Source organism: Cyprinodon tularosa, unplaced genomic scaffold, assembly GCF_016077235.1.
Source record: "Cyprinodon tularosa strain WSP-4 unplaced genomic scaffold, ASM1607723v1 ctg797, whole genome shotgun sequence".
NCBI classification, from domain to species: Eukaryota; Metazoa; Chordata; class Actinopteri; order Cyprinodontiformes; family Cyprinodontidae; genus Cyprinodon; species Cyprinodon tularosa.
Genome location: NW_024039559.1, coordinates 125834 through 148534, shown reverse-complemented (window position 1 = coordinate 148534; position 22701 = coordinate 125834). Strand labels below are relative to the sequence as shown.

The 22701-nt window shown below is 38.8% G+C and overlaps 1 protein-coding gene across 4 annotated transcripts in view; it reads right to left on the bottom strand.

Annotated features, from left to right (window-relative positions):
• Positions 1-22701, bottom strand: part of LOC119774002 (small conductance calcium-activated potassium channel protein 2-like) — a 173663-nt gene that overhangs the window by 38873 nt on the left and 112089 nt on the right. For 2 of the 4 annotated variants that reach the window (XM_038271257.1, XM_038271259.1), the window contains exons 5-6: positions 19651-19659; positions 246-387 (exon numbers count right to left, since the gene is read on the bottom strand). In XM_038271257.1, the coding sequence (XP_038127185.1) occupies positions 246-387; positions 19651-19659 (151 nt within the window). The remainder of the gene's footprint in view (positions 1-245; positions 388-19650; positions 19660-22701) is intronic. The other 2 variants (XM_038271261.1, XM_038271258.1) reach the window with 1 other exon arrangement.

The following is a 22701-nucleotide window of genomic DNA, read 5'->3' as shown; positions in this document are numbered from 1 at the left end:
ACTGAAATAAAATTAAAAAATTAGTTAACTTTTTTTTTTTTTTTTGCACTGGCCCTAATCCTCTTCCGTAGTTTTTACAGATGCAACATGTTTAGAAATATAACGAGCAACAGAAACGGTGCGTGACCTCTGATGGGGTACCATTCACGCTCTTTAAAGGCGCAGAAGTGCATTTATAATATAGAAAATGAATTTTCCTTCCACACGTTCAGAGAGATCTTTACCTAAACCCAAGAAGAACATACCATGATTCCCGTAAGCAGACACACGCCTTTCCCACAGTACGTGTGCGGCACCATGTCACCGTAGCCAATGGTGAGGAAGGTGATAGAGATAAGCCACATGGCTCCCAGGAAGTTACTGGTCACTTCCTGTTTGTCATGATACCTGAAACGATAAAGACAGGGAGAGATGCGAGACATTCTCAGAAAAGGTGGAAACAGTTTCAGAAACGCTAACATGCTAAAGAGCTGCAGGATGCTCTGAGTCACATAAGGCAAGTGGTTGGAGGAAAATAAGGAGGAAGTTCATGATGCATTATGAGACCGCTGTTCTCTAAAACAAAGTAGCAAAAGTTCTTGTGCAAAACCAGTTATTTGTGGTTTGAAATCTGACGTGGTTTTAGGTACATCACCACCTCTCACCCCAGAATTAAAAACACATGTATTGGAGGAATTAGGAGTGAATTTTGTTCCATTATTGTTTGAAGTGAAGAAGGCATTTAGTAGCATGCAATCCAAAAATGAAACTTAGAAAAAAGTTTTCTTTGATTTTATTTCACTAATTTCTGCTTCTGTTATTCATTTAAACTTTATTTTTTTCTACTTTGTTATTGTTTTTAACAGAATCTGTATTTAATATTTTTTTCAGATTTCTGTTTTTCAGATTGAATTTCGTGTTTTATGAATTGCGTTCTTTTTTTAAAATCGCATTCTCTTCACTTAAAGTCCAATAAATCAAATGACCAATAAAAAGTATTTTGTTTCTGTCCATGCAGAGCTACGGAGCCCCCTAGGGGACATGGGGATTTTTTTTTGTTTTGCATTCCCTCACAAAAGTATTGCGTTACCTCGCAAAATCTTTTGCGAAAGTTTTGCGTTACCTCGCAAAACCTTTTGCAAAGTTTTGCGTGGGAACGCAAAACCTTTTGCGTGGGAACGCAAAACCTTACTTCGGTAAAGTTAGAAAGATATTCACAAATTCGGACTTCCGGGATCAATAACTCTCGTTGTTGAAACACAAATGGCGCCTCTTTCATGTCCTGATAGCACAGACTATGTATTACAAGAATCAAAAAGCGTTATTTTCGAGAAAAACAAGCCGTTCTCCGAGCTGGATGTATTACATTGATCTCTATGCACAGGCAGCAGCCAGGCGAGTGGTTAGGGACCGTCTGCAAATGTTAAAACAACAGCAAAACGTTGCAAATAAAAATCAATAACTCCACTGCAATAAAGTGCAGAGACTCCAAAATCACCACACACACCAAGGGGCTCTTGGTGATCGCACTGCAACAGCTGGTTTGGAAAAATAACGCTTTTTGATTCATTCTTGTAGTACGTAGTCTGTGCTATCAGGACATGAAAGAGGCGCCATTTGTGTTTCAACAACGAGAGTTATTGATCCTGGAAGTCCGAATCTGTGAATATCTTTCAAACTTTAACGAAGTAAGGTTTTTCATTCTCACACAAAAGGTTTTTCGTGGGAACACAAAACTTTCGCGAAAGGTTTTGCGAGGTAACGCAAAAGGTTTTGCGAGGTAACGCAATACTTTTGCGAGGGAACACAAAAGAAAAAAAAAATTCCCCATGTCCCCTAGGGGGCTCCGTACAGAGCAAACTGAATCTGAAAAGGGAGTTAAAAAAAAAAACTCATTATAAAAAAGTTCTTAAGAACAAAATTAAAAAATAAAATATAATATTTAATCTAATCTGCTAAGTTACTTTGGAAACCTGTTTTTTTTTGTAAAAAATTGTTTTGAAGTTTCAATTCTTGGATGCATTTTTTTTTCAAACTTCCATTTACAAAACATCTTTGCTTGCAAACATAATGGAACAAAACTCACTCCATAGTTTGGAAAGAATTTTGTTTAACAATATATCTGTATCTGGATTGCCGGATTTGTATTTTTGTTCCATTTGTAAATATAATTTGGTGCATAAGAAACTTGTGTGTCTTCAAAATCAAATTCAAATACAATTAATAAAAAAAAATATCTACGCACATGAAATTCACATGAAACACACGGAAAAAAAATTACCCGGTTTTCCACCAGCATTTGAACGCACCATGTACACGAATCTGGGAGCTCACTAGAAGCGTGAAATGTCTCGCAAAAAAACTTTGTGAACTCGTAACCTGATTTGTGTGAGCTGTCCTATTGTCCATGTGTTTCTTGTGAATGCATTTAATGGTTTGTATATGTGAAAATTATCAGATTTGCATGTGTATCTTTATTTTCATAATTTCATTGTATTTGTATTTAATTTGAACACAAATTTATAAGTACCTGAAGTTTTGAACAAAATTATATTTACAAATGACAAAAAATATAAAGCCAGCAATGCAGGTAAAGATCTATTTCAAAATAAATTCTCTCCATATGTTTCATTGTTGGTTTTCAAAGCACATTAAACTCAAAGAAGTATTTTAATAAGTCAAGGATGACCTCTTTCTAGGTTAGTTGGTGTCATTTCAGGTTCGCCTGAGTTTCCAGAGCATCTCCACATGTTGTGCACTTTATATTACACATTATATAAACTGGACTAATGTTGATTTATCTATAATTTATGGGGAGTGGCGGCCTAGCGGTTGGGGCATAGAGCTTGGAATCCTGAGGTTCTGAGTTCGAGCCCCACTCCCACAGACTGCCACTCTTGCTCTCTGAGCAAAGACCCTTAACCCCTCGTTGCTCTCTGGGCGCCCCACGATGGCAGTCCACTGCTCCCCAAGGAGATGGGTTAAATGCAGAGATCAATAAAGTTCAATTATTATTATAAAAAAATTGGATGACAGGATGTAGTTGCCCAATTATGACACTAATGCTTGATATGACGTTTCTGTGGGTAACCAGAAATGTCTAGCTTTCATTGACCTGCAGTCATATTCAGAATTTGTTTTTCTTTATTAATATGGAAGTAAATCTGTGTCGCTGGGATTTGAATAAAAAATGCCACTGAAATTTAAAAGTTGTATGTTTGTAATTACTGTTTCAGTGTTAAAATATATTCAGGAAACATTTTTGACCTAAAAAAAAAATTCATTATCATTATTTCTAGACAGTTGAAATTTCATTTGTCATTTTCTCTTCAAGCTAAAAATTCATATAACTATTTTAGAGTGATTACATTTTCAATACTTATTTTTTAGCATATAAGAAAATTCTACCTTTCAAAATTCAAACTGAATATTTTCAGCCTCCTGAGATTCAACTGGCTCTATTTCATCGTCTTAAATTCAGCGTCTAAATTCAGTGTAAAAAGGGAAGGGTTACTTCAGGTCACAGACATTAGCAATGGATTGTGGCGTCCAACACCCAGCCAATCCCGTTATGGTTTCTTAGTCACGTGACGTGACGCTTGCGGCGCTCATACTGAAGGAAAACCAGCATGACGGAGCCGGTCATGCAAGCTAACGCTAACTCAACTACAGAAAAATTAAAGTAATAAACTCACAGTTGAGTTAGCGTTAGCTTGCATGACCGGGTCCATGATGCTGGTTTTCCTTCCGTATGAGCGCCACAAGCGTCACGTCACGTGACTAAGAAACCGTGAAAATATTGAGTTTGAATTTTGAAAGGTTGAATTTTTTTATATGCAGATTTTTTTAATATTGAAAAATTAAACTGAAAAATAAGTATTGAAAATGTAATCACTTTGAAATAGTAATGTGAATTTTTAGCTTGAAGAGAAAATAACAAATGAAATTTCAACTGTGTAGAAATAATGACAATGACATTTTTTTTAGGTCAAAAATGTGTTCTGAATATATTTTAACACTGAAACAGTAAGAACAAACATACAACATTTAAATTTCAGTGGCATTTTTAATTCAAATCCCAGCGACACAGATTTACTTCCATATATTAATGTCTGTAGTCGTTTTTTATTTTTTTCAACCTCCCAACAACAATGATGTTTTTATTTCTCTGTCCAGCATAAAGTAGCTAACGGATAAAAACAGTTTGAAAACATTCTGAAGTTTTTAACTATAACCAGAGATGGGAAGTAACGAAGTACAAATACTTTGTTACTGTACTCAAGTAGATTTTTCTGATATTTTTACTTTACTTTACTACTTATTTTTATGGTGACTTTTTACTTCTACTCCTTACATTTTTACACAAATATCTGTACTTTCTACTCCTTACATTTTAAAAAATTGGCTCGTTACTTTAGTTTTGAATCATTTCAATGGAGTTACCGTTATTATTTTTCACGTCATCAATACCAAATTCAATCTAATTGGATGGGAATCTACGTTGCATTTGACGCACCACTACAAGATGAATCGACAGATTCGGCGGGATTCATTGGCGGCAAATCATTGCAGCTTGGTGGCGGTGGCGTTAGCATAGTAGCATGGACGACGAGATGATTGAAAATGAACACAACGGAGATCTAGTCCTATTGGCAGACATCCATTTAAAATGTAGGCAACGGCATGAAAAAAGTGGTTTCTACTTTTACTTTTATACTTTAAGTAAATTTACAAGCCTGTACTTTGTTACTTTTACTTGAGTAAAGAAGTTTAATCAGTATTTCCACTTTTACCAGAGTATTTTTTAACACAAGTATCTGTACTTTTACTCAAGTACGGAAAGTGAGTACTTTTGCCATCTCTGGTGACCAGATGTCCTGATTTCTGCTGGAGAGTGCCACATTTTTCACCTCTCTCGCTGTCCCACAAATCAAAACAACGTTCAGATTTTGACTGGGTCCAATTAGAAAACAAATTCAACACAAAAAGATTGTTAAAAGGCGCTAATGGATTTTGACTGACTGACTTTATTGATGTCATAGTGAAGAAATGTAGGTGTTACATCAGCTCAAATAGTCAAAGGCGAAGAATGTGCCAAAGGAAGAAAAAGGTGCATGGGAAGTGGCAAAAGTTTTGATCAACCTGTGAACAATGCTCTGGAAACAGAGCAGGTAAATAATTTTTATATGTTTATATAAAATGGTATAGAACTGACCAACACAGTTACACCGGAAAAACGATCTAGAAATAAGTAAAAATGTATTAAATTAAGTGCATTTACCTTTAATTTGAGTAGCTTAATGAGATGATTTGCCAATGGAATGAGTATTTTTACTCTTAAAATAAGATATTTAGATAATTTGCACTTGAAATAATAAAAGTGCAATTGTGTTTCCTTATTTAAATGTAAATTGTCTTGTTCCATTGGCAAATGTCTGTTTTACGTTCTCAATTTAAGAACAAATGCACTTATTTTAAGAAGAAAATGACTTATCTAGATTTTGATTTTTTTTCCAGTGTAAAGCTGTTTCTCAGAGCATTGTGCCTCATAAATGTCCTAGTTGTTTCACACTTTTTTTTTCTTCAGATCTGGTCACCCTATATGTTAATGTCTGATTATATAAATAAATGTACAATGAAGCAAGTAGATGTAATTTTTTTACTTTTTGTAATCTAAAAAATATAAAAAATACCATTCAATTGTAAAACCATTAAATATTTAAATGTCGCATTAGAAAATTAAAAATACATTTAATATAATCATCAAATGTCCCTTTAAAAAGGATGCTCTAACTGGATCTAATTATTTTACTTTGTATGGATATATAAATATAGAGTAGGTTAATATGAATTTTAAGGGGTTACCAATCTGCTGCAATTGCTGAAATGTTTGGAAACCCTTGCTTTAAACATTGCTTTAGTATTAAATATACAGATACAGATGGTGTCAAATGTATAAAAGCAAAAGGATCTATAAAATGAAAGAAAATTTGTATCAGTGCAAGGTTAACTGGGGGCTTTTTTCATAATTTAGTTTCAGCCAATCGCCTGTTGTCAATTAAGTTGATCAGAGAAATAAAAGTGTAAAAACTTTGGTTTCTTGAAGAAAAAAGAATCACATGTTTTATTTAGGATTTTTTTGGCTCAATAACCTCCTCCAAGACAGTTCATTGCTATCAAATACCCTTAGTTATCTACTCATGCCTTCTGCAGTGCTTAAAACTCCCACTCCTCGTGTTCACGTTCATGCTCAAAGTCAAGGGGGAAGATTTCCTGTGAGCAGTTTGGTGCCACAGAAGTGTGTGGTCTGCAGGAGTCCAGCTTTTAATGACATGCACAGAAGCAGTCCGTGTTGTATCATGCAGGAATTAAAAGTTGTCTGCATCCTGCATGCTTCAAAGCCAGTATATTGAGAGCAGAAGTGCGAAGGCGCTGTAATGTAGGCCTGGGAAAGGGAACGAAGTGTCTCTGAGGACCGGCTCTCATTTGTAAAACATGAAAGGAAGATGCTCATTGAATTCGACACCCCTTGTCTCTTTTACCTGCATCCCAACACTTCACCAGCTGGCCTTTGATAGCTGCCAGGGGGCTAAACTTGATCAGATGGTTAAATATTGTAATTACAAATGACTAGTATGCAAACTTCATTCATCTTGGCATGAAGGCGTGCAGAGAATGAGTCATGTCTTCAGTGCGGGCTGAAATGTGCCGCATTCTTTTCAACTTGCTCAACACAGTGCAGTACAGTGGGCTTCTTCCTGCTGTAAACATAACCCATAAATATGCTGGGAGAGATGCTAAAGGTGTCACTTCTTCCTCTTTTATTATTAGCTCTAACTGTGGATGTTTCTGCTCTTTCTTCTCTGTAAAAGGCGTCATTATGCAAACAGAGGGGATTTGACATTTTTAAAGCTCTCAATATACTGTGGTGGGTTTTTTTGGGCAGGGGCGGGGGTAGCATGGAGAAGAGCTGGCACCACTTTCAAGCTAATCCAGGGCAACAGATATTTCCAACAACTAGAGTTTATTCCCAACTTTGACCGCATTGTTCTCAGGGCATTAGTGAAGTGTTTCAAAGATGATGATGATTACAGGTGCTGGTCATAAAATTAGAATATCATGAAAAAGTAGATTGATTTCAGTAATTCCATTTAAAAAGTGAAACTTGTATATTATATTCATACATTACATACAAACTCATATATTTCAGATGTTTATTTTGTTTAATTTTGATGATTACAAATGACAACAAATGAAAATCTCAAATTCATCATATCAGAAAATTAGAATATTACTGAAGACCAATAAAAACAAAGGATTTATAGAAATGTTGGCCAACTGAAAAGTATGAACATGAAAAGTATGAGCATGTACAGCACTCAGTATTTAGTTGGGCCTCCTTTGGCCTGTATTACTGCAGCAATGCGGCGTGGCATGGAGTCGATCAGTCTGTGGCACTGCTCAGGTGTTATGATAGCCCAGGTTGCTCTAATAGTGGCTTTTAGCTCTTCTGAATTGTTGGGTCTGGTGTATTGCATCTTCTTCTTCACAATACCCCATAGATTTTCTATGGGGTTAAGGTCAGGAGAGTTTGCTGGCCAATTAAGAACAGGGATACCATGGTCCTTCAACCAGGTACTGGTAGCTTTGGCACTGTGTGCAGGTGCCAAGTCCTGTTGGAAAATGAAATCTGCATCTCCAAAAAGTTGGTCAGCTGCAGGAAGCATGAAGTGCTCTAAAACTTCCTGGTATGTGGCTGCGTTGACCCTGGACCTCAGAAAACACAATGGACCAACACCAGCAGATGACATGGCACCCCAAACCATCACTGACTGTGGAAACTTTACACTGGACTTCAAGCAACGTGGATGAAGTGCCTCTCTTCTTTTCCTCCAGACTCTGGGACCTTGATTTCCAAAGGAAATGCAAAATTTACTTTCATCAGAGAACATGACTTTGGACCACTCACCAGCAGTCCAGTCCTGTTTCTCTTTAGACGCTTCTGACGCTGTCTGTGGTTCAAGAGTGGCTTGACACAAGGAATGCGACAGCAGAAACCCATGTCTTTCATACGTCTGTGTGTGGTGGTTCTTGAAGCACTCACTCCAGCTGCAGTCCACTCTTTGTGAATCTCCCCCACATTTTTGAATGGGTTTTGTTTCACAATCCTCTCCAGGGTGCGGTTATCTCTCTTGCTTGTACACTTTTTTCGACCACATCTTTTCCTTCCCTTCGCCTCTCTATTAATGTGCTTGGACACTGAGCTCTGTGAACAGCCAGCCTCTTTAGCGATGACCTTTTGTGTCTTGCCCTCCTTGTGCAAGGTGTCGATGGTCGTCTTTTGGACAACTGTCAAGTCAGCAGTCTTCCCCATGATTGTGTAGCCTATAGAACTAGACTGAAAGACCATTTAAAGGCTTTTGCAGGTGGTTTGAGTTAATTAGCTGATTAGAGTGTGGCACCAGGGGCCATCAATTTTGAACCTTTTCACAATATTCTAATTTTCTGATATGATGAATTTGAGATTTTCATTTGTTGTCATTTGTAATCATCAAAATTAAACAAAATAAACATCTGAAATATATGAGTTTGTATGTAATGTATGAATATAATATACAAGTTTCACTTTTTAAATGGAATTACTGAAATCAATCTACTTTTTCATGATATTCTAATTTTATGACCAGCACCTGTAATTATCCAGAACTGCATAAAACACATTAAGCACACTGGAACCTCAATGGGAAGAGTCTGATCTAAATGTCTTCTTCCTAAAAAAAGAAAGAAAACTTAAATATAAAAAATAACACTTTCAACAGTTGGTTCAAATCATCGTCTATGGTCAACCCTTCCATCAACGACATAAGAGGAGTTTATGACACAAGACCTAGGTGACCAAACCTAAAAAGTACAGCAGCATCGCCAAGATGTGAAAAAAGCCTTGAAATAAATCAGTATTTTATTGTAGCAGCGAAACTCTAGAAGTCAGTACATTTAGCAATTAGGGAAATATCCTACAGTACAAATTTAAACACTTTTTTTTAGCAGAACAAATGGTATGATTATTTGAAACCAATTGAATTAAAAATGATGCATTTTTTCGCATTTACAATTAAAGACGTTTAAGTTGATCAGAGATTTAAGGAACATGGCCGTTTCTCAATTCGCTTGAATGCGAGTTCTCTATCTTCTCTGCAAGTTTGTTCTTCACAAGAACACAGGAAAGTGTGGACTCAAGGAGAACGGGAACCACGTTCAAAGCTAGTCTGGAGCTAAGTTTCACCTCCAGATATTAATAGTTTCTAAATAATAATAAATTATGGCTTTTTTTTTCATTTAATGAGGTAATTATGATCAACAGTCAGATAAACACAAATCAAATGAACATTTTGCCAAATAAAGCAAAATAAACTCCATCAGAGCCAGCGGTAGTTCACACACGGCTACGCCAAGTGAGCCCTGGCTACGGCTAGCCTCGGAGCTTCGCTGATTGCCGCGTTTTAAATTATACACTAATTCAGTAAATGGGCCATATAATGAAGCTTAAAAGTATAATGTTCTCGCTTCAAATGATCTTAGAACGTACTTTTGTAGAGCAACGGCAGCAGAAAAGTGAACGTTTTCACTTAATACTCTGAACTCTGTGAGCGCTAACCTGAAAGCTGCTGCTGCCGCAGTGCATGCTGGGACAGCTGCAGAGATGGGAAGTAACGAAGTACAAATACTTCGTTACTGTACTCAAGTAGATTTTTCTGATATTTTTACTTTACTACTTATTTTTATGGCGACTTTTTACTTCTACTCCTTACATTTTATACAAATATCTGAACTTTTTACTCCTTACATTTTTTTAAATTGGCTCGTTACTTTAGTTTTGAATCATTTCAATGGAGTTACCGTTATTATTTTTCACGTCATCAATACCAAATTCGATCTAATTGGATGGGAATCTACGCTGCATTTGACGCACCACTACAAGATGAATCGACAGATTCGGCGGTATTCATTCGCGGCAAATCATTGCAGCTTGGTGGCGGTGGCGTTAGCATAGTAGCATGGACGACGAGATGATTGAAAATGAACACAACGGAGATCTAGTCCTATTGGCAAACATCCATTTAAAATGTAGGCAACGGCATGAAAAAAGTGGTTTCTACTTTTACTTTTATACTTTACAGGTGCTGGTCATAAAATTAGAATATCATGAAAAAGTAGATTGATTTCAGTAATTCCATTTAAAAAGTGAAACTTGTATATTATATTCATACATTACATACAAACTCATATATTTCAGATGTTTATTTTGTTTAATTTTGATGATTACAAATGACAACAAATGAAAATCTCAAATTCATCATATCAGAAAATTAGAATATTGTGAAAAGGTTCAAAATTGATGGCCCCTGGTGCCACACTCTAATCAGCTAATTAACTCAAACCACCTGCAAAAGCCTTTAAATGGTCTTTCAGTCTAGTTCTATAGGCTACACAATCATGGGGAAGACTGCTGACTTGACAGTTGTCCAAAAGACGACCATCGACACCTTGCACAAGGAGGGCAAGACACAAAAGGTCATCGCTAAAGAGGCTGGCTGTTCACAGAGCTCAGTGTCCAAGCACATTAATAGAGAGGCGAAGGGAAGGAAAAGATGTGGTCGAAAAAAGTGTACAAGCAAGAGAGATAACCGCACCCTGGAGAGGATTGTGAAACAAAACCCCTTCAAAAATGTGGGGGAGATTCACAAAGAGTGGACTGCAGCTGGAGTGAGTGCTTCAAGAACCACCACACACAGACGTATGAAAGACATGGGTTTCTGCTGTCGCATTCCTTGTGTCAAGCCACTCTTGAACCACAGACAGCGTCAGAAGCGTCTAAAGAGAAACAGGACTGGACTGCTGGTGAGTGGTCCAAAGTCATGTTCTCTGATGAAAGTAAATTTTGCATTTCCTTTGGAAATCAAGGTCCCAGAGTCTGGAGGAAAAGAAGAGAGGCACTTCATCCACGTTGCTTGAAGTCCAGTGTAAAGTTTCCACAGTCAGTGATGGTTTGGGGTGCCATGTCATCTGCTGGTGTTGGTCCATTGTGTTTTCTGAGGTCCAGGGTCAACGCAGCCACATACCAGGAAGTTTTAGAGCACTTCATGCTTCCTGCAGCTGACCAACTTTTTGGAGATGCAGATTTCATTTTCCAACAGGACTTGGCACCTGCACACAGTCCCAAAGCTACCAGTACCTGGTTGAAGGACCATGTTATCCCTGTTCTTAATTGGCCAGCAAACTCTCCTGACCTTAACCCCATAGAAAATCTATGGGGTATTGTGAAGAAGAAGATGCAATACACCAGACCCAACAATTCAGAAGAGCTAAAAGCCACTATTAGAGCAACCTGGGCTATCATAACACCTGAGCAGTGCCAAAGACTGATCGACTCCATGCCACGCCGCATTGCTGCAGTAATACAGGCCAAAGGAGGCCCAACTAAATACTGAGTGCTGTACATGCTCATACTTTTCATGTTCATACTTTTCAGTTGGCCAACATTTCTATAAATCCTTTGTTTTTATTGGTCTTCAGTAATATTCTAATTTTCTGATATGATGAATTTGAGATTTTCATTTGTTGTCATTTGTAATCATCAAAATTAAACAAAATAAACATCTGAAATATATGAGTTTGTATGTAATGTATGAATATAATATACAAGTTTCACTTTTTAAATGGAATTACTGAAATCAATCTACTTTTTCATGATATTCTAATTTTATGACCAGCACCTGTACTTTGTTACTTTTACTTGAGTAAAGAAGTTTAATCAGTACTTCCACTTTTACCAGAGTATTTATTAAAACAAGTATCTGTACTTTTACTCAAGTACGGAAAGTGAGTACTTTTAAAATCTCTGGACAGCTGTCAGTCTGGAAAACGGAGTGGCCTGCTCTGATGCATGCTGGGTAAAGAGGAAGGGGCGAGAACAACATCCGGGGGCTTTGTCTTTTCTTGGTCTTTTGTTCTTATGAATTAGAACAGTACTAGACCTGAGGCTGATGACATTACACGAGCACATGAGAACACAAAAGTACACATATTGTGATACAGCCTCTGTTTCCCAGGGCTGCACCGTGCAGTTTGTGGAAGGTGCCTGGTTCGTTTCCCGGCCCAGGTTCTTTCTGCATGTGTCGGCACAAAGAGAACCAACAAATAGGGCACCGATACCATTTTTAGAGCCAAGAGTTTATTTTATTGTCACCCATTACAGGTAGGCAATAAAACATTCTGCTGGATTCACTTTGTATTAGTGTTTTTCCTGATTCACAAAGGTAGGCAGCAGCTTGACAAAGCCAATCTTTTACATCCAAGTAGTATGCAGTTCTTCAATTATACACACAAACATCAATTTCAAACAGACAGTATCGGTATGGTATTGGTATCGGCCGATACTGCATTACCAGGTATTGGGTATCATATCAGGGCCAAAAAATGGCATTGGCGCAACACTACTTTCTGCATGTAGTTTGCATGTTCTTCCTGTGCATGTGTTCATTCTCTCCTGGTACTTCGGTTTCCTCCCTCAGTCCACGGACATTACTGGCATTGAAATTTCATTTTAACAAAATGACAATAAAGTTTGTTAGGTTAGTTGGCTCTTCTAAGTTGTCCTTACAGTAGGTGCATGGTTGTATTTCTTAGTGTTTCCCTGCGACAGACTGGCGACCTGTTTAGGGTGTACCCTGCCTTACGCCCATAGACTGTCAGAGAAGGACACTGGCCCACCTCCGACCCTAACGGTATAAGCGGGACAAGATGGATGGAAGTTTTACCACAATCCACAGCTTATTTTTTTCCCTGGAGTATAAATTAGTTGACAAAAGTCTATATCTAGGAGCTATTTCCCAATTGGAATGAAAAGAGAGCATTCCAGTTATGTCAAGGAGATGGATGGGTGGCATATGTCACTACTGGCGACAAGAATAAACAAAACTTGAGGAAGACCCAAGTTCATCCTGACACCTTACTTACTGAGAAGATTGTTCCCTTTTGTGTTTATGCCCTACCACCGCAAACATCTACAGTCATGGAAAACAATAATAGACCACCTTTGACTTTAGAGAACAATGGTTAGGCAATCATGTACTAAGTCCTGTAAATGTCAGGTGACTTCAACAGACAGAAAATAAAATACATGCTTTTCTGTTGCAGTAAAATGCCATAGCCATTGATGTAGATATTTAACGGACGCCTGAAAATCCACTTTTTTCAAAGTGTTACGAATCAAAGAACCTGATAATTCAGCCACACCTGGTGTTGCACTTATAATGTTAAAAGAGGTGGATCCGATCGTCTGAACTGGAGATGTAGGCAGATGGGTGGTGGCAGGCCGGAAAGGGCTACTGCGAGGATGAAGGTGGCAAGTGGGAGGCAGTTCAGGCAATAGCCAGAATGAGAAGCCAGTTTGAACCAAATGAGGGCAGGACAGGCCCTGCAAGACAGGTGGTGCACACAAGTACTGGAACAAAGAACCAGTAAGGGACACTGATCTGCATAGAACCCATAATCACCAAATGATTGCTCAGCAACCGTCCCCATCCGCTGCTCAGAGGCCTCAGGGGGGTCGGCTCAGGACCACTGTCCTCAACCAATTAAGACCCCTCCATTTGTCTCTGATGAAGAGAAATCCTCTGCCTTATTCGACCACTCCGTCACAGAAAGGTCATCACTGTACTCGCTACTGTACACAGTAGCTAACAGGTTAGCCTCTTTTAGCTAGATCTATTAGCCATATTAAGCTACACTACTTTTAAATTCGTGTCAACAACAACAACCGTTAGTTTTCTACAAGTATAATAACTGTTTTATTCGTCTAATCTCTACGAAAGTCATTTTTTAAGATTTTCCATTTTTCCTTCCCGGCCCTCAGATCTTAAAGGTATACTATGCAACCGGTGTTGATTTTCCAGCGAGGCTCCCCCCAGAGGGCGAAAGTAAAAGTGCACTGTCGTAAATATGCTCAGCTGTTCTCCTGGTTTCTCCGTCAAGCCAGGCACGGTTGTTTTGAGCTTAGCAGACAGGCTTTCTTGCCTGCTCCGACATGGGCTTTGGTTGTTTTCTCGCTGGTTCTGCCATGATAGATGCACAAATATCGCCACTGCGCTAGCAACGAGCATGCCTTTCACTGGGGGCGTGTAGCAGTTCTCGCCGTAAAGCAAGACCAACTCTCGCGATCCACGAGACTTCTGAGCCTGTGGGTGCGGGCCTAGGGCTCCTGCAATTGCAAGTACGGTATTTCCCCTACAGACCACCAGGGCGGCCGAGAAAACCTTTGTTTAACTGAAAAATGTTGCATAGTATGCCTTTAATAAAAAGAATAAAAATAAGCTGAGACTTTTTTTTGTCACCTTGTTAAATGGCAGAGCTCAGTCTTTCCTAGAAAGCAGTACTTTCCTTCAAGACTGACAATGATTGTTTTCTACCTTCGGCTACTTTAGATCGGGAGCTTTGGGGGAGACACTTCCTTGCTGACTTTTAGATAAAAATGGAAATTATGCCGAGGATCTCTGCAATTCAGCCGGTTCCCTTCCTCTGCAAATAGGGACCCCTTTTTCATCATTCTGCTTCATTCTATCTCTATTCTCCCACTCTGCAGAATCTGTTAGTTCAATCTCTAACGTTCTGCTCTCTCTGCTTTTTCTCATAGTAGCTTCATCTGGTCTGTTCCTGTTCGGCTGTGAATCCATCCTGGAGAGAAATATCAGCTGTGCTGCTGCCATCAACACCTTTGTTCCTAGATGTTGGAGCTTGGCCTGTTTTTCAGTGTAGTCCTGTTTCTCTGACTGTGATTTACTTGGATGTGCTCTCTTCATCCTTTTACAGCTTCCTTTTGTATCTCTGCTTCTGTCTCCTTGAACCCCAGTGGGCCTCAGCAGATGGTCGCTCACACTGAGCCTGGTTCTGCTGGAGGTTTCTTCTCGTTAAAAGGGAGTTTTTCCTCTCCACTGTTGCTACAAGCATGGTTAGTGTGAGGGATTGCCTTCAAGTCAATCAACTGGTTTTCCTTAGATAGAAAACTTTGAATCAATTTGATTGTATGATCTGGTGAACTGTAAAGTGCCTTGAGATGACATGTGTTGTGAATTGGCGCTATGGAAATAAACTGAATTGAATTTTTGCTTGCATCAATGACTTTGTTAACCATGACTGGAATAAAACAAGCATGCTTCCAGCCTAGTAGTTACACTATCTGAGAAAAAATACCTCCACGGATTCGACCTGGGTAATCAGATGATGACCCAACAATAAGTTCCAAAAAAATAAAAACAATCCACTGGACTTTGTTTCCCAGTTTGAAGACGTTTTGCTTCCCATCCAGGAAGCTTTTTCAATTTAAAATGTCAGGAATAGCGTTGAGTTTGAGGTTTTATACAGTAGCCCAGAAAGCCTTGTTTTTGTTTTGAAAACATGCTAATTGGAACAGACGAAGGGCTTCATCCATTTGGAATGAGGGTCGTTTGGCTTGTTTTGTTAGACTGAAATGCCCCATACCCATCTAAGTGTGGGTCCTCCACTCTCCTTTACAGGGGGTGGGGGTTGTGATGATAATGGGAAGGGATTATCTCAATAGCTGCATTGTAGATTTTTGAAAGCTGGAGTCCACTCTCTCTGTTTAAGGTTGGTTATTCTTTCTTAACATAGGTGGCTTCCTTCATGCCCCTCTCAAAAAACAAAGAATGAAGAACATTGGACATGCTTTGGAGGGATGGAGCCAACTGTCGGGAACAAAAAAGCTCAGAAGCCACATAAAAAACAGAGCTGTACTTTATATTTGTCATGCTTAAATCTGATAATATCACTATTCTGCGTTAATTACTGCTTAAAAATGTATTGATATATCGGCCTTTGTCACAATTTTAAGTTTTGTGACATTGCAGTCAGAAAATACTGTTTGGATGCAGTTTTTGGTAGGATAATATGCTTCAACATTCATGCTTTCACACTTTTATAATATAGTTGGTCAGATGAATGGAATCTATTACCCCTAATGTCAGCATCTGATTTATGCCCTCGTGATTGGGGTGTTAAAGGAGTGCTGGGAACATTGTGTAATAGTAAAATGAGAAAAGAATTAGAATTTACCATTACTATTTTCAGTCTGTATTTTTTCTAGTTCTTCAGCAGTTAAAAAAGATTCTTAGTTTCTGATTTCTTGCTAATAAAACATATTGTTGAGTTTATCTTCCCACTGCCAGACACTAAATAACTTGGGGAGTGGGGAATGTGTCTGGAGGCTTTCTAAATCTTCTCTCTAAAACTTAGAATGAGAGTTATGATGATCCAGTTTAGAAATTGCAAACAAAAAGCAATTTTTTTCACTCAACTAATGTGTAAAGCAGGTGAGTAAGCAGGTGCAGCTGCATTTAAATCTGCAAACACAAGAATATCACGAGTAATTGTCAACATTGGATATAAACGTTTTTCTTTGTCCTTAAAAAAAAAATCTTGCTTTTAACAATGTTATACTCAGCATATAGAAAAGGCTTATCAGCAGTAGATTAATTATAATGTTGCTAATGGTTTGAGACAATAAAGGCAATGCAACATTACAGAGAGAGAGCAGAGGTAAAAATTGACTGACAACCACTTATTTTGGCTTTTTGCCTTGATTTAAAATGGTTCAATTAAAATAAAATTTAAGTAAATGTTTAACACAATGAGACCTGAAAGAGGCTCAGAGTTACAACGACCCTTCAAAAAATCTAAATATACTAGATGATGAGGCAGCTTTTAATGGCTAATGTCTTGATCAATGACTGTGCACTGGAAAAAAATCAAAATCTAGATAAGTTGTTTTTTCTTAAAATAAGTGTATTTGTTCTTGGATTTAGTAGGTAAAAGAGAGATTTTGCCAATGGAACAAGACAATTTACACTTACAATAATAAAACACAATTGCATTGTCTTATTTCAGGTGCATTTTATCTAATTTTCTTATTTTAAAAGCAAAAATACTCATTCCATTAGCAAACTATCTAATTTACCTACTCAAATTAAGCATAAATACACTTAATTTAAGACATTTCTACTTATTTTTAGATCCTTTTTCCAGTGTGTCGAAATTCCAGTCTGTGTCGAGAAGTCTACGTTTCTCGGACTCGACTTAAGAGGAAAGGAGATCGGGCCTTCTCTGTTGTTGCTCCAATTCTGTGGAACCTTTTACCTGTTCAAATTAAATCTGCCCACAGCCTGGATCATTTTTTAAAACTTATTTTTATTCTTCGGCTTTTAATTGAAGCAGTGTTTCACATTCTGTTTTATTAATTGGTGTTGCTTTCTTTCCTGTAAAGCAACCTGGTGCTTTACAGTTGCAAATTGTTCCAAATGCAGTCTAAACTTAACCAGTAACCAATCTAAAAGTTAACTCAATTGGTGCATTAGATGTGGTCCAAATCCACTCCTAACAAATTTATTTCTATAAACAAAAACAAAAAAACGCTATTAGAGCAGTGCACTTGTGCTCTGAGAAGGTTGCAAGTACATTGACCCCTATCTGGGTCCCTGAGCAGGACCCTTAACCCCACACTGCTCCCTGGTTGCCACACAATGGCAGCCCACTGCTCCCCAAGGGGAGGGGTTAAATGCAGAGAGTGAATTTCTCCATTGTGAGTTAAATTTCTATTTCTATTTCAACATTACTAGAAATCTATACAGGTCTTCATGTAAACATGCATCCTGTTTACACAGGATGCACGTTTACAGGATACAGGATCCTGTATACACAGTAAGAAGCAGCAGTCTTAAGCTGAGAGCAAAACTAAATGGAACTTTTGTTTCAGATATAAATTAACACAGAGAGGGAAAGACAATTATGTAACTACTGATGAAAGGAAAGCAGGGCAGGTGCTCTTCCAAAGAGACAACACCGCAAAAATTGCCCATTTAAGCTCTTGGACACTAGGCCTGTTTTCGAGAAATATGCTTGAAAATAACATTGAACATATCTCAAGAACTACAGAGTTTATTTTAATTGTTTTGGTATCAAAATAAAGGCAAGACCCCAGAGAATATGTTACATGTCTAAAAACCATCTTGGGGCGAGTGCTGAGGACCCAAATGTGGGTCCTCATGTTATGAAAAGGTTAAACCAAGTTTTACAGTCTTAGACCTGGCCAAAAAGTCTTTTTGAACTTGTTTTGAGTTAAAAAACAATCCACTGGACGGAAGTTTGACGACGTTCCGCTTTTAACCCAGGAAGCTTTTTCATTTAAAAGTGTCCGAAATCGCGTTGAGTTCCAGGCTTTATAGAGTGGACCAAACCACGCCTTGCTTTGGCGCTACTTTTCACTGGTTTTGTCTGTTTGGAAGAATGGTATAAGGCATTCTCTCATGTTTTTTCCATAATAACTGAAGAATCTAAGGAAGAGGAAGTGATATTTGGAACAAGGAGCAATTGAACCAACAAACACGATCATCATATTCTACAGTATCTCCTGTTTTTAAACAGATCTCTACATAAGGAAGTCACAATGGGAAACAACAACACTAACTTGTTATAACTCCATACACCAGGGCCACACAAATAGACTAAAGAGCCTAAAGCAAGGGTCCTCAAAGATTTCCAGGCCAAGGACCCCCAAACTGATGGTGAGATGGAGCGGGAGCCCCCTAATTATATATATTGTATGAAATAGTGTTGTAGGGTTAAACTGGTCCGATAGTCACTCTATTACAGATGGAGTAATGTAACAAAAGTAATTTCTCCCTGGGATTATTAAAGTATTTCTGATTCCTGGTTGATGGGACAGGTGGAAAGAGCTCCTGTGTGTCGCTGAATGTGTGCATTGATGACTGAAAGACATCTTCTGCCTCCATTTATCTGTTTACTACAGTGTGTTGAATTCATGTTAATGTGGATTTAAAGACATTTCAATTAGTGGAAAAAATTGCAGAGGGAGGAATATTAAAAAAAAAGTCTTATCAACATAAACTTTGGCGACCCCCATGCAGTACCACCGTGGACCCCCATTGAAGACCTGCGAGCTAAAGGAATAATAATAGTCATCTAAATGTTCTGATTCAATATACAATGGACATATTTCTTTTTCTGGGATTTCTAGCAAACTGTATTTGGGTAGAAGCAGCAAATGACTTTGCGAAACCATTAGAAAGCTGTTCAATCAATTTGGTAAGAGGGAGACACATAATGAGATGGTAATGCACGAGGAAAAAGAGCAAAATGGGTTCTTCTCCTCAGATAATCTTTGCAGATGCTGCTAGCATGTCTTTTTTTGTGTCGTATGGATCTATACCAATTCTATAAGACAAGAAACGAGGCAAATCGCCCTCTGCCAGATTTCTGAAGGTGACATCACAAAAATACATTGTTATAAAAAATCCTGTTGTCATTCAGGTCCTCTTTGCTTTAAAGAGCTTCTCACGACGTTACTTCACCTGTGCTGTGCTTAGCAGAGAATCAATGCCACATTGTTGCCAAGGAGAAGGCCCACCTGATTCTTCTTTGGCCCACTAAGTTTGTCAGTTTATCTCTTTGGAAGTGCTGCCCCTATCCCCTCCTATTACCCCTACCCTTCCAGTCAGGGCAGCAGTGGCGCCAGCTCAGTGAAGATGATGCATTTTTGTAGTTTTTTTTGTAGTTTTTTGCAGCTAGAGAAAGAGGACTCACATGGTATCCCTATGGAGCAGCATGGTGGGGAAATAGAAAGTACAACAAAACATTATACAAACACACACACAGCCACGCACAGCCACACATGCATGCTTGAATTCATTCTTAGAAACACAAAAAGACATACAGACACAGCTCTGACCATCTTATTTTGGTGGATTAAAGCAGACGTCCCTAAAGTCGGTCCTCGAAGGCCGCTGTCCTGCAGGTTTTAGAGGTTTCCTTGCTTCAGCTATAGCTGCTTTTTATTGACAGCTGATTACCAGAAGTTTGCTCAACTGCTATCATCGAAATCAGCTGTGCTAAAGCAAAGAAACCTCTAAAGCCTGCAGGACAGCGGCCCTCGAGGACTGACCAATGGGATGCCTGGATCAAAGTATCAACGTCATGGTGTATCAAGCTGGTGCCTCCTTTGTCTAAACCTTCTTTCTCTAAGTTTAGGAGTCACTGCAGACACCTGGAGAGACTAAACCAAAACATGAATCCAGGTTCATGTGGCATCAATCCAAGAGTATTGAGGGAATTTGTGTACCCTGAAGCATCTCTTCAACTTAAGCCTGTCAAGAGAAAAGATTAGAGTACCATGAAAGACATGCTGCCTCCTTCAGTTCCCCGGAAACCCTGTCCATCAGTGCTGGACATGTATAGCCCCATTGACCAAATGTCATACATCTTGAAAGTTCCAGAGAACATCTTATTGACGTATTCAAGAAGGTAAACAAGCCCCTAAAAACCAGGCAAATTTAGGGGTCATCTTAAACCAGCACTGGGAGGTTTATGTTTTCCTCTTTCATACCCAACCAGCCTGGTTTAGTGTGAAAGAAACTCTGGACAACAAAGTCGGACTCAGATTCTTGTCCCTCAAGGAGAAATTTGTTTTTTCAAGGGTACCTAAACACATAGTGAGGTATTAAGAATAATATTCAAACAAATTAGTACCTTCCTGACAAACGGACCGCAACCATATTCCCAAAATGAATGTTTATACTGAACAACTCAGACTTCCCAGTACAAGTCAGAGTCATGCCATCTGCAAATACCTGGGCGTACCAGAGGGTGAGCACAGACACCTTACAGATTACTCTGTGTAGTTGTCGCACAGTAGCCTCGTGAGACCATCCTGATCTCGCGAGCTTTCAAGATTTCACTCGCTAATCAGTCTGGAGACTCTCCGTTAAAGAAAATTTCGAGCAGTTCACCAAAGGAACGTCCAATCAGCGTTGGCTTTGAGGCAGGTTGAGGTGTGATGCAACGAGAAGTGCGACAGTTCAGTCTAAAGAACATGGCGGCTTCAGCCGATGAAACTAGCGTTAGCGTGGCTATCGAGCAAGTTTTATGGGAATTACAGAGTATTTCTTCACTGAAAGAAGAGCAAAACACTGCTCTGGAGGCTTTTCTCAGAGGAAAAGAGGTTTTTGCTCTTCTCCCGACTGGTTTCGGCAAGAGTTTGATCTATCAATTGGCTCCTCTTCGTCGTCGCTCTGTTAGTACGTCATATGCTTCGTTGATCTGATTGGTTTATTTGGCCCGTCTATCACCAACATAGACCAATTAGCTAACCAGTATTTTCGCCCCTTCCCAAAATTACTTCAACGGAAGGTTTCCAGATGGATATGCGGAGCAAATCCATCTGGCGGAGTCAGGTTAGTCGCACCGTCATCTTAAGCCAAACCACACAGAATTCAAGCAAAACATCAATAGTCTTGGGAAAAGCAAGACTGCATCCAAGGATATTTCCACCATGGAAAAGTGAATACAGTGAAAGCTTACTTGGGTGTTCATCTGGACCACAAGATGAGGCAGCATAAAAGACTTACACAAGGAGAGATTGAGTGGGCTGTGCTTTTGGAGGAAGTTTGGCTCCTTCAATGTTTATACCTAGATGTTGCAGATATTTTACCAGTCTGTTGCAGAGAGTGCAAGACTATCTGAGGCCATCTTTGAAATGTTGATAAGGCTAATAAAGAAGCTTAGCCCTCTTCTAAAGATCATTAACTAGATAGTGGTTTAAGAACCTAATGTCTTTAGAGGGTTGCTTCTTAGATCTGCCATGACCAGATCATTCCTTCCTAAAGTCATCATTATGATCACCATGATTCTTTGAAGAAGCAGTGCTTATACAATGTCCAATTTCTTCATAGGACTGCTAATGTTCAATTTATCGACTTTAATTTCACTGATTGATTGGAGAAGAACATTAAAAGAATAGTTTGAATTTGAAAATACATAAAAAGCACTATCAAAATGCTTATGAGAGTGACAGAAATTATTTTTTTTCCTACTGTATCTAATAGAGCTTTGGAAATAGACTGTATATGAAGTCAGAATTCTGCCAAAATAATGCTTGTGTGATAAATACTCATCCAAGCATTAATTATTTAAAACACAGCCATGTTAACTACTCTCCATGAGAACATTTAATGCATGCAGATTTAATGCCGTGAGGCTCTCAATACGTCCCAACCATGAGTGCATGCTCCTTCCCTGCACTGGTGGCATGCTTTTCATGCTCTCACTCCTACTGTGGAACTCTTTCCGTGCGCTGGCTCTCCTTTTTTCATGCTGAGGGTGTACTCAACCAGAAAAAGCAAATTGCGTTTAATTGGCTACTTCTCAGAAAACCCTTCCTTCTGAGAAAGTACTGTTTGTAACGTCAACATTGCATCTTCAAGCTAGTCATTGTTCCCTTAAAGCAGGCATCCCCGAAGTTGGTCCTCGAGGGCCGCTGTCCTGAAGGTTTTAGAGGTTTCCTTGCTAAAACGCAGCTGATTTAATTTATAGTTGATTAATAGGCTTTTGCTGAACTGCAATCATTATAATCAGCTGTGCTAAAGCAGAGAAACATCTCAAATTTGCAGGACAGTGGCCCTCTGGGAGCAACTTTGGGGATACCTGCCTTACAGGTATAGTGGAGGATGTTGTTTTTCAGGTTTGATCATCTAAATAAGTGGTCCTCCTAAATAACTCTATAGTTATATGTTTACGTAAGGCCGTCATTATTGCTAGTGCCATTAGTTATTTGCTGTGCATGAGCACTTTCAGGTGTAT